The sequence below is a fragment of the Terrapene carolina genome, unplaced genomic scaffold (assembly GCF_002925995.2).
Source record: "Terrapene carolina triunguis isolate 2854851 unplaced genomic scaffold, T_m_triunguis-2.0 Scaffold421, whole genome shotgun sequence".
NCBI lineage: Eukaryota > Metazoa > Chordata > Testudines > Emydidae > Terrapene > Terrapene triunguis.
Genome location: NW_020664772.1, coordinates 158,798 through 174,498, shown reverse-complemented (window position 1 = coordinate 174,498; position 15,701 = coordinate 158,798). Strand labels below are relative to the sequence as shown.

Below are 15,701 nucleotides of genomic sequence, written 5' to 3'. Positions count from 1 at the left end.
CCTACCTGTACCCTGACTGCCCCAACCCTTATCCACACCCCCACCCCAGACAGATCCCCGGGACTTCCATGCCCCATCCAACCACTCCCCACCCCCTGATAGCCCCCCCCAGAACTCCCGACCCATCTAAACCCCTCTGCTCCCTGTCCCCTGACTGCTCCGATCCCTCTCCCCACCCCTGCCACCTGACAGCCCCCCTCAGAACTCCCAAACACCCCCCCCGCTCCTTGTCCCCTGACTGCCCCCTCCTGGGACCCCTGCTCCCAACTGCCCTCCAGAACCCCACCCCCTACCTAAGTATCCCTGTTCCTTGTCCCCTAACTGCCCCCTCCTGAGACCCCCCCACCCTAACCGCCCCCCCTAGGGCCCTACCCCCTACCTGTACCCTGACTGCCCAAAACCTTATCCACACCCCCAGAAAGCCCCCCCTGAATACCAACCCCCCCCACTCCCTGTCTCTTGACTGCCCCCTCCACAACCTCCCTGCCCCTTCTCTGACCCCCTGGCCCCCTTACCCTGCCGCTCAGACCAGCGTGCCGGGGAGGAGGAGCGGGGGAGGAGCTCCAGACTGCCGGTGCGAACTGCCGGCTGGTGATCTGCGAATGCAGGGAGGGAGGGAGTGATCTCAGCTGCAGGGGAGAGGAGGAGGGGCTCTCTCTGGCTGTCGGAGCCCCATGTAAGTGGCACCATCCGGCCGGCTGCCCTGTTAGCCGCGCGTGCTCTGCATGGGGGGGAAGTCCGGACATTTACAAATTCCCCCCGGACGCTATTTTTAGCTCTAAAAGCCGGACATGTCCGGGGGAATCCGGACGAATGGTAACCCTACAGGAAAGTGACTCCGCACCAACGGCCCCTCCTCGCCCCAGCTCTGCTCCCGGGGGAGCGGGGGTCTGCAAGTCCCAGAGCTGCTGCTCTCCCTGACCTCCCCCCCCCCCCCCGGCTCTGCCCACCTGAGCGCCTGCAGGAGCCGAGCCAGCTCCGGGAGAGCGAATGCCCCGGGCCGGGCCAGGGACCGAGTCTCCCAGCCCGAGGGGACCGGAGGAGGCAGGAGGGAGACTGGGGGAGTGTCTGGCAGGGGCAGCAGGAGCAATCAGTGAGGAGGGAGGTCCCAGCTCCCAGCCCTGCCCAGCCCCATTCCCTGCAGCAGCCCGGGGCAGATTGACTTTCCTGGGGAGGAGCAGGGATAGGAAAAGCCAGTTTCTGCCTCTGCCTGGTCCCCGCGCTGCTGGGGGGATGCGCTGCCCTGGGGACAGTGTCAGGGGGATCCCCCAAAGCGGCTCCTTTGATTCTGCTCCTTTTTGCAGTTTGGTTCAGAGATTCTGTTCCTATTTTAACAACGTTTCAGTGGGTTTAGCGCTGGTGGCAGAGGCCGGTGTGATGTGACAAACTTCTTGGCTGTTACTGTCCTGAGCAAGCAGGTACGAATAGAGGATGCTCAGTCCCACTGAAGTAGCAGTGCCTGGTGGCCATTTTACTCTTCTGTTACTTCATGTGTTACATACGCAGATGTTGATAATATTTCTAATTGCATATTTTAATTTCCTAGCCTTCTATGTAGGCCACATAGTTTGTTCTGATACATTTCAGTGACCTTCCTCCTTTGGACAAGTTGACTGTTCTGGGCTGCCAAAATCCAGGCTTTTCTAAAATGAATGCTCCTGTTGCTCCTTTGCATTGGTTGGGTGAGGGCCACGGTGCTGACCTCACCTCTTTGGCCCTTTGGTGAAACTACGTTGCCTTGTCTCCACGCGGTTTTTCCAGGGGGGATTGCTAATGGAGGTTAGTTAACACACTTTTGCTAAGCACTGAGGACACAGAATACAAGGCTGACTCAGATGTTAAATGAACCATTATTGTTCATGGCTTGACAACTGTGATACAGGTTGTGTGGCTCACACTGCTCCTTTGCCATCAGAGGTATTTGCGTCTGAGTGTCTGCAGCCCCCCATTGTGTGGGTGTCATGGAAAACCAGCTAAAACATTTTAAACTAAAGGAATTACCGGAGGCTTCCTCCCTCCCCCGCCTCGCTCTATTTCCCTTAACCCCTTCCGTTGTTAAGGGGTTGGCTAGATGGTCTGACACTGAGGCCTGGTCGGTCTACATTACAGAGTTAGGTTGTCGTAAGGCAGCTGACATCGACCTAATTGTGTCAGTGTACACACTAAGGAACCAAAAACCAGGAGACTATTCCAAGCCTGCATTTCCCAGCAGCACTCTGCACTCAAAATCGTTTTCTCTTAGCTTTATCTCAGGGCCTCAGGCTTTGTCTGCTTGGCTTTCTCTCTCCTTGTTCCTGTCTCTCTGTGCCTGTGTCTGCCTCTGGTGCGTGCACACACACACAGATACCAATCAAAGCCCTAGCCCCTGCATTTCAAGCCCCTTGGGCCATGATTCGACTTCTACGCCCCATTTCCATGGGCCTGCGTTTTGTTTCAGTCAGCTGATTATGATGCCTTCTTTACATTGATTCTAAATGGAGGGCAGCAGTGAGACCTGACCCACTATAAGGTTTAGCCCAAACCAAAACTATATTAATAAGCTTAAGATTCTGTCCCGGGTATTTTTAGTAAAAGTCACAGACAGGTCGTGGGCAATAAACACAAATTCACGTAAGTCCACAACCTGTCCCTGACTTTTACTAAAAATACCCTGGGGGTGGAGGACAAATGGAGTTCTGCTGGGGCTTGCAGCTGCTGTGGCAGGGGCTGACCACTCCTGCTCCAGCCCCAGGGGGACTGACCCAACCCCAGCCGCTGCTCCGGCAGGCTGGGGACCGCTGCTCCGGCGGCCCCGGGGCTGACCACTGGTCAGCTGTTCTGGCAGCCACTGCTCCAGCAGCCCCCCGGGGATGACAGCTGCTCCAGCCCTGCCCCAGAAGAAGTCCCAGAGGTCCCAGAAAGTTGCGGAATCAGTGACCTCTGTGACAGAATCGTAGCCTTAATAACAGATCTGGTTGCATCTTAGTGTTCCCTTCCCACACTAATGGTTAATGGGGTCAGGGGCCATTCTGACACCTGGGAACACAGCAGGGAGGAGACACACTTGGGCTGTGAATTGGTTGGGTAGTGGCAGAGGAGTTGCTATATTGGCTCTGTGGCACGAGGATTGCCCTTGGTATGGGCAAGTCTGAAAGCTAGTCATCGAAAGGGACCAGTGACTTTGGGTGTCCCAGGTTTTGATTGTCCAGCTAGAGTCTTCTCACTGGGGGCTGATTTCCAGAAAGGGTCAAGCACCATTTCTGTCTCCCTGTCTCAGGGCTGCCAACTCTTGTGATTTTTTTTTTAATCACAAGTCTCATGATATTGGGCATAGGCACCGACTCCGTGGGTGCTCTGGGGCTGAAGCACCCATGAAAAAAAAAACAGTGGGTGCTCAGCACCCACAGGCAGCCTCACGGGTCAGGGACTCCCGCTCCCACCTGCTGCGAATCAGCTGTTCCACGGCATGCAGGAGGCACTGGGGGGAGAGGGAGCAGTGGGGGCAGAAAGAGGTGGGGCAGGGGCAGGAAGAGGCGGGGCAAGGTGGGGGCTTGGAGGAAGAGGTGGAGTGTGGGCAGGGCCTAGGGTGGAGCAGGGGTCAAGCACCCTTTGGGTGATTTTTTTTTCTTAGAGCCCCAGCTCCAGGAGCCCTGTGATTCCATGAAGCTCTCAGGATTCTTTTAAAAAAATTAAGTGACATTCTAGCCCTGACGGTAGCAGAGAAAATATGAACCCAAGAGACTCCAAAGCAAGGAGGCAAACAAAATTCATCTCAAATATAGTTTCAATATCTTCTTTAAATGGCAGAATATTTCAGAAAAAATCTCATGATTTTTGAGGGCTCATTCATGATATTTGGACATTGGTCCCTTGTGCTAGAACAGAAGAATGAGGAGAAAGAGACCTTAGCTCGTTAGGACAATGACAGAGCTGAGAACAGAACCCCGGTCTCATGAGTGTCTATCTCGTGACCTACCCACTAGGCCTCATGGCCTCTCAGCTGCCAGCATGCAGGGAGCCCTGCTAGCACAATGTGGCATCGGTCTGTGACTAGAGAATTAAAGCATCATTTCTTCTCATAGAAAAGCCACGTGTCTGATTTTAACTCTTCACATTCAAAGACAAGTCAGCTGTTCCATACTAAAAAATCAGTACAAAAATCACACCTGGGTACATGTGAGCGAACAAACTCACCCTGTGTGCAGGGAGCCCATCTAACCCGGGGCTATTTCTACTCCAGATCTCTCTGATGGAGCCAGGGGAGGAGCCGGGCCCCTTGGATGCAGAGGAAGGGGAGAGTCTACGAGGAATCTGCACAGGTGAGGAGTCTGTTAAATCAATTTGGAAACCAGGGGTGAGGGAAGGAAGCAGCTGGGATTTGCCCCGTGATCCCTCCCCACAGTTCTGCCCCATCTCACCTGGTCAGGTTTGCCCCAGCAGCAGTCACATCCTCATGGCTTCCCTGACCCACAAATACACCACTCTCCTCCTCCTGCTCCCTTTCCTGAGTATTCAGGGTGTTATGTGGAAGCAGATCTGGTCCTTCTGCTTTGGGGGATTTGGCCCCTAATTTCAGATCATATCATTATTTATTTCTGCCGTTTCCCCTTCCCAAGGATTCTTTACTTCCCAGCACAAGGAATGACTTGGAATTTTGCCCCTTTATTCCAGCAGAGGATGGGGCGGTAAATGTAAAGGAGGAGAATTGTCCACAAGGGGCAGTGTTGGGAAACACCGAAGGGAACGTTTGCCAGATTCCTGAGCAGGTGGCGGCCTGTGAGAGTCGAGGCAGCTCAGGTCAGGAAAAGATCCCAGTGGAGGAGGCACAGGGCAGAGCCACTTCCCCTGGCAGAGCTCTCAGGCAAACTAAAAATATTCAAGCCCATCAGAGAATCAGCCCTGGTGAGAAACCCTATAACTGCCCTGAGTGTGGCCAAAGCTTCAGTGTGAGCGCAGACCTTGGTAGACATCAGAGGATCCATACGGGGGAGAGACCCTTTAAATGCCTTGAGTGCGGGAAAAGCTTCTGTCAGAGCTCGCACCTTATCACACATCAGAGGATCCACACTGGTGAAAAGCCCCACAAATGCTCTGACTGTGGGAAAAGCTTCAGCGCAAGCTCAGCCCTGATTGTACATCAGACGATCCACACAGGGGAGAGACCCTACAGATGCCCTGACTGTGGGAAAAGCCGCCTGAGCTCAACGCTGAGCACCCATCAGAAAATCCATACAGCTGCGAAACCCTGTGAGTGCCTTAAGTGTGGGAAAAGCATCCGCGTGCACTCCTACCTTCTTATCCACGAGGCTACCCACACAGGAGATAAACCCTATAAATGCCCCAACTGTGGGAAAAGCTTCAGTGCAACGTCCTACCTTATTAAACATCAAAGAATCCACACAGGAGAGAGACCCTTTAGGTGCCTTGAGTGCGGGAAAAGCTTCAATCGCAGATCAATCCTTCTTACCCATCACAGAATCCACACAGGGGAAAGACCCTACAAATGCCCCGACTGTAGGAAAAGCTTCAGTGTGAACTCAGACCTCAGTAGACATCAGAGAAGGATCTAGGGTGACCAGATGTCCCGATTTTATAGGGACAGTCCTGATATTTGGGTCTTTTTCTTATATAGGCTTCTATTACCCCCCACCCCCTGTCCTGATTTTTCACACTTGCTGTCTGGTCACCCGAGAACGATCCATAGGGGAGAGAAACCCTATAAATGCCTCATCTGTGGGAAAAACTTCAGCAACAGCTCACGCCTTACTAGACATCGGAGAAATCACATGCAGTAGACAGCCACAATGTTTTGTTTTGGTTTGTTATTTGGTTCCCTTGTGATTCTGCTCCAATCACACATCTGGGGACCGTGGGATCTATGGTTGGTTGGCTGTGAGCACCGGGGGACTGAGAGACTGGAGATTCATGCGGCATGATGGTGGGTGCCAGGGAGGGGTAGAGAATATTTGGAAGTTGAGTTGTTGCCTGATGGGCTCGGCCAATGGGAGCAGGAGCTTGGGTGCTGGTGGGTGGGTTACTTGGAGATTGGGATGGGAGGTGGAGGGGGAAAACTGTCCTGGAACTAACTGTTTTCCACTCCAGCAGAGACCAAAAAGCAACATGCCCCCACGCTTCCATCCAACTCACGCTTGGACACAAAACCTCAGCAGTGATCTCAGGGCTGTTTAAGCAGATTAACTTCCCAAAAGCACAGGTTCTGAGATGTGCTGCTCTGTTGATACCAGAGTAGGAGTTCGGTATGACTGGAATTCAGGTCTTACATTAGCGGGTGACTGGGATGAAGCCGGGTGCTTATTGCTTTTTGGATCCTGTTAGCGATGGAAGTGAAAGTTCTACAGAGCATTGGTGCATGTTCTCCATGATGTTGCCATCAAGGTGAAGGTGGCAAGGGATACAGGAGATTTTCCCTTCTGATTCCCATGTTTTCTTGGGGTGGCTGAGGGCTGCCTCATTGTCCTTCCAGAATGTGGCTCAGCTTAACCCTCTGGAAACCAGGAAACAGAGAATTAGAGTAAACTCTCCCACACTGCACCCCCCACACCCAGCCCTAACTCTGAGCCATTGGGGTGGGGCCCCAATAAGTCCCTGTGAGGGGTGGCAGGACTGTCTTTTTCCCAAACAGGTGGAGAGCCGTGAAGAAAGTGCACAAAAGAAATGCTGGAGAAACTCTTAGGTTCTGTCTAGACTAGGATAAAGGTCATGTTTAGGTCTCAGGCCTAGCAAACATGAGCCAGCTAACCCTGCCCAGTACTCAAACACTTCACCTGCTCCGGACAAACCACCGCAGCGGCCAGAGCTTTTCATCCAGTCAGCCTCGTCCTAGGAGAGGTCCCAGAGAAAATCTCTTCGGTTTGCTCTGACTGAGCCTCACGGGGCAGGGCCATATGAGCTGCCAGAACGGCCCAGGCAATAATGCAGCATTGAGGGTGCATGGCACCGTGTGAAATCCAGTGCAGAGGTGGGGTGCTGGGGGACACACAAGGGGGTGTGAGGATGGGGTGAAGCGCTCTCATTCGCCTTTCTTTCTGACGTATTTAGTGCAGTGTCAGCATGGGGAGATGACTGCCACAGCCATAATCATGGCCTTGCAACTCTACCAGAGGCAGATCCAGGTCCTGGGGCCCTGGGCTGCAGCAAGTGGGGAGGCCCCAGTGCTGGAACTGGCCCCGCCCCACCTCCTCTGTCTGTGGCCCCGCCCATAGCCCCACCCCATTCTGCCCTTTCCCCCACAGCCCCGCCCTCGTTCCACCCACATCCCTGCCCTGTTCCACCACTTCCTCCCTTGCCCCACCCTCCGCTCGTTCCTTTCTGCTCCTCCCAGCCCCCTGCTACAGCCTCAAGACCGGAGAAGCTCTATGCTTCCACTGCTTCTCCAGCCCTGGGACCACAACAGGGGGAGATTTTTCCAGGGGCCCCAAATTGGCCGGGGCCCCTGGGCATGGGCCCCATAGGCCCGTGCGGTAATCCACCACTAACTCTACAGGCTTTTTTGAAAAACTGTCATATATTCTTAGATTTTAGATCCAAGAGGGTCCACTTTGCTCAGCTACTCAGACTCCTTGCATAGCACAACCCCGAAGAAAAGGACCCTGACCCCACTAGTTGCAGCTGTCCCTCTCTTCAGATGGCAGTCCGAGCTCCGGCCACTGGCTACGTCTAATCCCCTGGTGATCCCAGCTATACCTAAAGCAGGGAGGGTCAGTGAGTCCATCAGAGGGGGAGTGATGGTAGAACATGGGGCTGGACACGACACAAAATGGCCGATTTTGTCAGGGACAGATCAGGCCTGGTTTGGGCCTAGTACCTCCGGCCTGTTCCGACGACAGAGTTAAGGTTGTTGGAGGAATGGTGTGGGAGACTTCACCTTAACTCTCTGGAAACCAGGAAATATGGGGTTACATTTAGCCACACTCCGAATTGTGGAAAGACAGGAAGCAACAGTGGGCAACCTGAACTCCACATTAGTGCTGTTTCTCACAGCGAATTCAAAAGGGTAATCCCCTCCCCTCCATCCAGCACTTGCCACTGGACTGGTGTTTACACCGAGTTATCCCTCTAATTCTATGTGAAATGGCCTCATTGTAAAGTAACAAGGGTGGATTTGCTGGAGATACTTTGAGGCCGTTACTATTGAACGGATAGGTTCCCCAGGAAGCCATGTGTGTGGGACTCCATTGAGACCTACTTACTTCCCTTAATCCCAAAACCACTCTCCCTGCATCTTCTCAAAGTCCTTTGAATTGAATCATGTGTGATATTTGTAATATGTTTTCTTTCCAAAACAGATGTCTCCTCTGAATGTTTGCTTGTATGAACTGTGGAACATACGTGTTTTGAGACTCAGAACAGCATGTTCTATGTAAGAATGGAAAACCTATACCCTGTAACATTTGAGTTATCTATTTTATTCTACTTGGTTAAGTATAGGGACCAATCAGGACAATAAGATTATGAAGTTAGTTGGTCAGATGTCACTGCAAGTTGTGTCTGGAGGATATGCATTTGCTGTATTTAAAAAAAAAAAAGGACCAAAATGGTTTTCTGGCAAGAACACCCCTAAACACCCAACCTTATTGTAAATTACTTCACGACTTTTATAGGAAATTGTTGAAAGGGGTGTTTTTCTGCACCAAAAAATTTAAAATTCTGCACACGTTTTAAAATTCTGCATATTTTGTCAAAATAATACAATATAATCACACCATTTTCAATTATTTTGGTAATTTATTTCAAAATGCTTGTCAGCAAATAATTGAAAATGGTGTGATTATATTGTTATTGTGTTTGTGTTATGTTGACAAATAAAATGCAGAATTTTTTTTTTATTATTATTATTTTGGTGAAGAACTCACTCAAGAGTTCTGTGTGGCTCAATCTGATGTGGGCAGCTCAGTGGGGGGTCTGGGGGGAATCTGCGTGTACAGGGGCTGGGTGCAGGGGGAATGGGACTCTGCAGGGGGGTGAAAGTGGTTAGGGCTCAGCGGTGGGGGGAGGACTGGGGCTTGGTGGGGGGTCGGGTTGTAACTGGTTGGGGCCCAGTGGGGTGGGGATCCAGGTGTGGGAGGCTCCTTATGCAGGAAGTAAGGCTTGGGGGGGTTCAGGGGGCTCCTGATCCAGGGGGATGCACAGGTGGGGGGGGGTCCAGGTGCATGGGTGGGGGCAGGGGTCATTGTACAGGGAGTTGCTTCCCCTGTCCACCCAACCCAGACCCCCCCGCTGAGCCTCACCCCCCCCCACACACACACACACCCTGACCCACTCCCGCGGCAGAGCTTCCTGCAGCCAGGGGAAGTTTCTGGAGGTTGATCTGACCCAGCCCTGGCTGCGTTGTGCAGGGGAGGAGGAGGGGCAACTCCATCTCCGTTCTCCTCCCCCCCCCTCCCCACTAATGTCCCTGGGTACCCCAGGGCATCCCCAGACCCCCGCCCCCAAGTGATTTTCCTCTCCCCGGGCTGGGGAACTGAGCATCTGAGCTGCCAGGAGGTGAGTGAGCACTGGTGCAGCTTCTCTTTGCTTCCCCGCAGAAACCATTTTCTGCAAGGAAGCAAAGGGGATGGGGGGAGCGATGGTGCATTTTTCTGCTGCGCCGCAGTGTCGCAGATTTTCTCCAGGAGTAAAGCTTGTCAGCCAGCTCACCACAGAAAGAAATATCAGCTACAGACTCTTTGCAATACTCCAGTACCATCTACTGGCTCCTTTGGGGAATGCAGCATGGAAATTCAAAGACAGAGGCCACCCTGGATCCTATGTGTTTGTCCGTGAGACCCTCTGGAAGAGCATAAAAGAAGAGACAAGGGCCATATGCTCTTTCTCTCTCTCTTCGTCTCCACACTCTCATCCATTCAACTAAAACGACTGGATACTACCACAATCTGCCCCAGGGAGGATGCTAACAATGGCATAGTGTTGTAGACCCCTCGAACTTCAAGCAACAAACACCAGAGCCAAACTCTCAGCCTGAACTCAGCCCTTAACTAGAAACGTGGGAGTTAGAAGGATCCTGGTGCAGTGCCGGAGCAGACAGCTGAAACCTGAAACAATGGAATAGACAAAACCATTGGAAAGGTTCCGAAAAGAGCTAAAAGAATGATCTGAGCAGATTAATTCCCCAGCTTTCTCCAGAACCTGGGGGCTTTTAATGCTCCCTCCAACTACCTCTGTACTCACTAGATATCCTAGCTCATATCATTCAGTTTTCCTCCTTTCAGAAACAACTGAATTTTGGCTAGCATCTTGGGCCATTAACATCAGTGGGGTTACTCCTGATTTACAGCGGGGTGAGTGAGAGGGGAATCAGACCCAGTGACTCCAAACTGATTTAGTTAAACCAGTGCAAAAGTCAGTGTAGAGATGCTAATTTCACTGTCTTATTTTGATTTTTTGTGTAAACTGATTGGGAACAGGTTTAAGTTAAATTGGAATAAGCTGCTCTTCAACTGAAATAAGAATAGCAGTCATGAAGAATGTCTACACAGGGGTTTGCAACAGTTCAGCTAAACCGGTTTAATTAAACCCAGGCTTGCCCACCACAATTTTAGCCCCACGAGCAGGCATCAATTGATCCAGGCTCTGAGACTTGATGCTGCGGGTTTTTTATTGTGGTGTGGACAGAACCCCTGAGACACCCCTAAAGGCCACAGTCACTTTTGAAAATGGGACATAGGTTCCTAAGTTACCTATGTGCTTTATCCTTGATCTTTACAACTGGGGGAGAATCGCCTGCCCCAGATATGAGCAGTGGGGGCAAGAAACCTAAGTGGCTTCATGCTTGAACTTGATAAGTTTATGGAGGGGATGGTATGATGAGTCTGCCTACAATGGCATGTAGCCAATGTGTAATGACTAGTAGAAAATATCCCCAACAGCTAATGATGAGAGACTAGATGGGGAGGGCTCTGAGTTACTATAGATAATTCTTCCCCAGGTGTCTGGTTGGTGGGTCTTGCTGAAATGCTCAGGGTCTAACTGATCACCATATTTGGGATCAGGAAAGAATTTTCCATTGGGTCAGATTGGCAGACACCCGGGGGGGGGGGGGGGGGTTGCCTTCCTCTGCAGCATGGGGCATGGGTCACTTGCAACTTTAAACTAGTGTAAATGGTGGATTCTCTGTAACGTGAAGTCTTGAAACCATTATTTGAGGACTGCAATAACTCAGCCAGTGGTTATGGATCTATTACAGGAGTGGGTGGGTGAGGTTCTGTGGCCTGTGATGTGCAGGAGGTCAGACTAGATGATCACGATGGGCCCTTCTGGCCTTTCTATGAATCTATTCAGGCCACATTTTCAAGCTTTTATCTGCAACGAGGGCTAGAAACTTGCCTTTGTTTCAAATAAAGCTGCGCGTCTCACACATTCACATGTCTCCTGGAGATGGGGCTTTAAGGAAAACATCAAATATTGTGAGACTTGCAATAAAATCACCAGAGTTGTCAACAAAGGGGAATTATTTATATTTACTTGGTAAGATAACAGATCAGCGCAAACAGTTTCACAAGCTCTGAGTTTTATTTGGGATTTTGTTTTAAATGGGTTTGTTTTTCTAGGTAGGCAAAAAGGTTTACAATGATAAAAGGAAGGGAGTGAAATTCATAGAGCTCTTGGTCCTTCAGTTTCCAGACAGAATCAGGATGTGTTGTAGGTGGTGGAGATCTTAATAAAGGATGGAGTTCCAGCCATCGGATGTGTCCTGACTATCTGATTGCCCGTGGAGTCATATGTCTTTCTGCTCCCACTGCACTCCCTGCCTGAGTAGACTGTCAAACTCCCAGCTGTTATGCTATTACCTGACACTAATTGCATATGGTTAGATATTAAGCTGGGCTGGGAATGCTCAGGGTCTGGATGGATGCCAGAGAAGGCTGTGAAAGCCACAGGGGGCGGTGACTTGGGGCAGTGATTCATTCTTAGATCAGCAAAGTAACAACCTGCTCCTGGCACTCCAGCTGTTGACCTGTGTTTCCCAAGGCAGGAAAGCGAAAGCTAACTCAGCTCTACTCCCCAGAGGCACCATGGCTGCCATGAACCCCGCCCTGCGCCGCCAGCATGGGGTTGTTTGTTCGAGCTGCCAGGGCCCCTATAAGATCCCGGTGACCTTTAAAGGGTGCAAGCACAAGTTCTGCCGCTTCTGTGTCACCCCCTTCAAGGGGGAGTTGGGCACAGCCACCTCCTGCCCCCTGTGCCACAAGGCCCCTAGGCACGGAGAGGACAAGCCCCAGGGGCAGCCGGGCAGCGGGGCAGATGAAGCTGAAAAAATCAGTCTGGAAGTGGGCGAAGAGCCTGAGGTGGAGTGTGAGTGCAGGGAACACCAGGCAGTTCTGGACCTGTTCTGCACAGAGGATCAATCCCCCATCTGCATGAGCTGCAGGGACTCCCAGGCTCACCGCGCTCACACTGTGGTTCCCATTGAGGAGGCTGCCCAGGAGTACAAGGTAGGGTGCTGCCGTGCCTTTGCTCTGTGCCTCTGCTTTTCAGCCTCTCCCTGTAGCTGGCAGCAGTGACGGTGAAATTCAGCACAAAGCCCAGGCACCACTTACACAAGAGACCTCCTGCCCCACACGTCTGCCCTACGCTGCTGCCAGCCCTAGGGAGGGAGATAGAAGCCTGGCCATAGTGCCCATGAGCCAGGAAACAGCTGTGCCCTGCCTCTTCTAACTGCGCTCCCACCAGGCCTGTGTCCTCTTACCTTGTGTTCCATTGTTGTGTGGCTGCTGGACCAGTGGTGGATGGCCACTTGGGGCAATGAGGCCTGTGCCCAGGGGCCCTGGCCAAATTGGGGCCCCCACAAAAATCCCCCCCTGCCACAGCCCCGGGTCTGGAGGAGCTCTCACTCCCTGCTGTGGCCCTGGGGCATAAAGCGACTCTGGACTTAGGGCCGCAGAGGAGGGTTTGGGGTGGAAAGGGGTGGGAACGGGGACGGGGCTGCGGGGGAAGGAGTGAATGGGGTGGGGCCATGGGTGGGGCCACAGGCAGAAGGGGTGGGACCGCAGACAGAAGGCACCGGGGCCCCCTGACTTGCTCCGGCCCAGGGCCCCAGAAGACCTTAATCTGCCTCTGACCTGGATGCTGTGTGATCATAAAGATCAAAGCCAGACGGGGACACCAAATATCTAGTCTGACCACCTGTGTATCACAGGCCACCAACAGCTCCCAGCACCCGCACTCCAACCCATCTACCGAAATTAGACCAAAGTATGACAGCCACTGGTGCCAATTAGGGGGTCTGCAGGTGGTGAATGCCCCCCTTCCTCCAGGCTTTTGCACTTGTTCAAAGTTTAATAGGCTGCGAAGTCAGGGGGGAGAGGGAGGGCAAGGCCACTTTTAAGCAACTGAAATTAGTACAGCTGCTGCTGGAGTGGTCCGGAGCATTTCTCTGGCTGAGTGGTCGCAGTGCCATTGAAATTTGACTGGGCTGCCCCTGCCTACAGCAGGGAACAGGCCAAGTTGCAGTGAGTGCTGTTGTGACTTGACGTATGGGCAGTCTACTGAGAACTTTACTCCTGGCAGCATCAGTTCATGCGCCACGTGGGTAAGAGAGAGGGGAGACTCCTGGCCGAGGGAGATCTGGCGTCCCTAGTGGGGGACACAAGTGGGGACTGGAACAAGGTTCCTGCTTCAGGGTCGGGTGGGGACCAGAATTTACCCCCCCCCCCCAAGAAGTGTCTGAATTGGCACCATTGATTTCAACCCCCAGGAAACTAAGCTATTGTGTACCACAGGTAGAGAATAGGAGGGACCGAGGTGCAGCACTGCTAAGGCCCCTGCAGTAGCCAGAAATTGATTAAGTGAGATATATCTGGATGATCCTTGCAAGCAACCCATGCCCCACACTGCAGCGGAAGGTGGTGATGGCTGCGAAAGCGAGTTTATGTATAAATTAAAATAAATTAGTTAATTCATGCACCAATTTCTCTATGGAAAGGCTTATTGTAAGGGGGTCCATTGTGGTGTTTTGTGTGTGTGTACATGTGTGTGCACATGCACAACCATTGCACACCCGTTCTTCTGATGCAATGCTTTTGCATTTTGCCTTTGCAAATTTGGCTTCCAAATTATTGCAAATATCTGCATCTCATGGTATCGCCAATGTCCCAGTCTCTTAAAGCTTGCATCACAGCTTCTCCTAAGGCAGCCGGGGTCATCAGGCAGAGCAGATCATGCTGTTTATTTCCCCTTGACGCTCTTGCTTTTCATCAGTTTAAACTGTGCTGTGCCCTTAGCCTGTGTGTGGTGATTTTCTATGATTTAAGGAGAGCTCACTAGCTTAGGGCTACCATACGTCCGGATTTCCCTGGACATGTCCGGCTTTTCGTTCTATAAATAGCCGTCTGAGGAGGATTTCTAAAAATCTAAAAATGTCACGGATTTCCCCCCGGTCGGCTATTTATAAATCGAAAAGCGGCAGCCAAGCACCGCTGGGCAGCCAAAGCCCCTTCCCGGCTCCCCCCATCCCCTGCAGCCTTAGCACGCCGCCCGGCCCCGCAGCTGTCTTCCCTCTCCTCCCCTCCCCTGAATGCTCCGCCCCCCTGCTCCTCCCTGTCCCCTGCTTCCCGCAAATCAGATATTTGCGGGAAGTCTGAAAACAAGCAGGGGCAGGCGGGCAGCAGCAGGTAAGCTGGGGGGGGGGACGCGAGGAGGAGGGCTCCGGGGAGGTGAGGCGCGGCACGGCCCAGTCCAGCCCTGGCTGAGTGGCTCCCTCCGGCCCCGGCCGAGCAGCTCCGGCCCCGGCCGGCCCCAGCAGCTCCGGCCCGGCTCGGCTCGGGCCCCAGGGCACCAGCCCTGGCCCCAACGGCTCCGGCCCGGCTGGGCTCGGGCCCCGGGGCACCGGCCCCGGTTCCGGCCGAGCACCCCCAGTCCTGGCCCCAGCGGCTCCGGCCCAGCTCGGCTCGGGCCCCGGGGCACCTGCCTCGATTCCGGCCCCAGCGGCTCCAGCCCGGCTCCGGCCCCAGGGCGGCAGCCCCGGTTCTGGCCGAGCACACTGGCCCGGCCCCGGCCGAGCAGCGCTGGCCAAGCACCCCCTGCCCTGGCCCCAGCGGCTCTGACCCTGGCCCCAGCGACTCCGGCCCAGCTCGGCTCGGGTTGGATGGGTCGGGAGTTTGGGGGGGCTGTCAGGGGGGCAGGGGTGTGGAGAGGGGTTGGGACAGTCAGGGACAGGGAGCAGGGGGGATTAGATGGTTCTGGGGGGGCTGTCAGGGAGGCAGGGGTGTGGAGACGGGTCGAGGCAGGCAGGGAGCAGAGGGGGTTGGATGGGTTGGGAGTTCTGGGGGTCCTGTCAGGGGGTGGGGAGCAGTTGGATAGGGCGTGGGAGTCCCGGGGGTCTGTCTGGGGGAGGGAGTGTGGATATGGGGCGGGGGTGTGGAGAGGGGTTGAGGCAGGCAGGGAACAAAGGGGGTTGGATAGGTCGGGAGTTCTGGGGGTCCTGTCAGGGGGCGGGGAGCAGTTGGATAGGGCATGGAAGTCCCGGGGGTCTGTCTGGGGGCGGGGGTGTGAATATGGGGTGGGGGTGTGGATAAGGGTCAGGGCAGTCAGGGGACAGGTAGGATCCTAGGGGGGCAGTTAGGGTGGGGGGTTCTCAGGCGGGGGCAGTCAGGGGACAAGAAGCAGGGAGGCTTAGATAGGGGGTGGAGTCCTAGGGGGCAGTTAGTGGCAGGGGTCCCAGGAGGGGGCAGTCAGGGGACGAGGAGCGGGGGGGGGGGGGGGGG

General features: G+C 53.7%; 1 protein-coding gene across 1 annotated transcript in view; it reads left to right on the top strand.

Annotated features, from left to right (window-relative positions):
- The window catches only part of LOC113407817 (zinc finger protein 345-like), a 135,370-nt gene that overhangs the window by 17,009 nt on the left and 102,660 nt on the right, over nt 1–15,701 (top strand). The window contains exon 4 of the mRNA XM_026658238.2: nt 4,946–5,526. Coding sequence (XP_026514023.2) covers nt 4,946–5,526 — 581 coding nt within the window. The remainder of the gene's footprint in view (nt 1–4,945; nt 5,527–15,701) is intronic.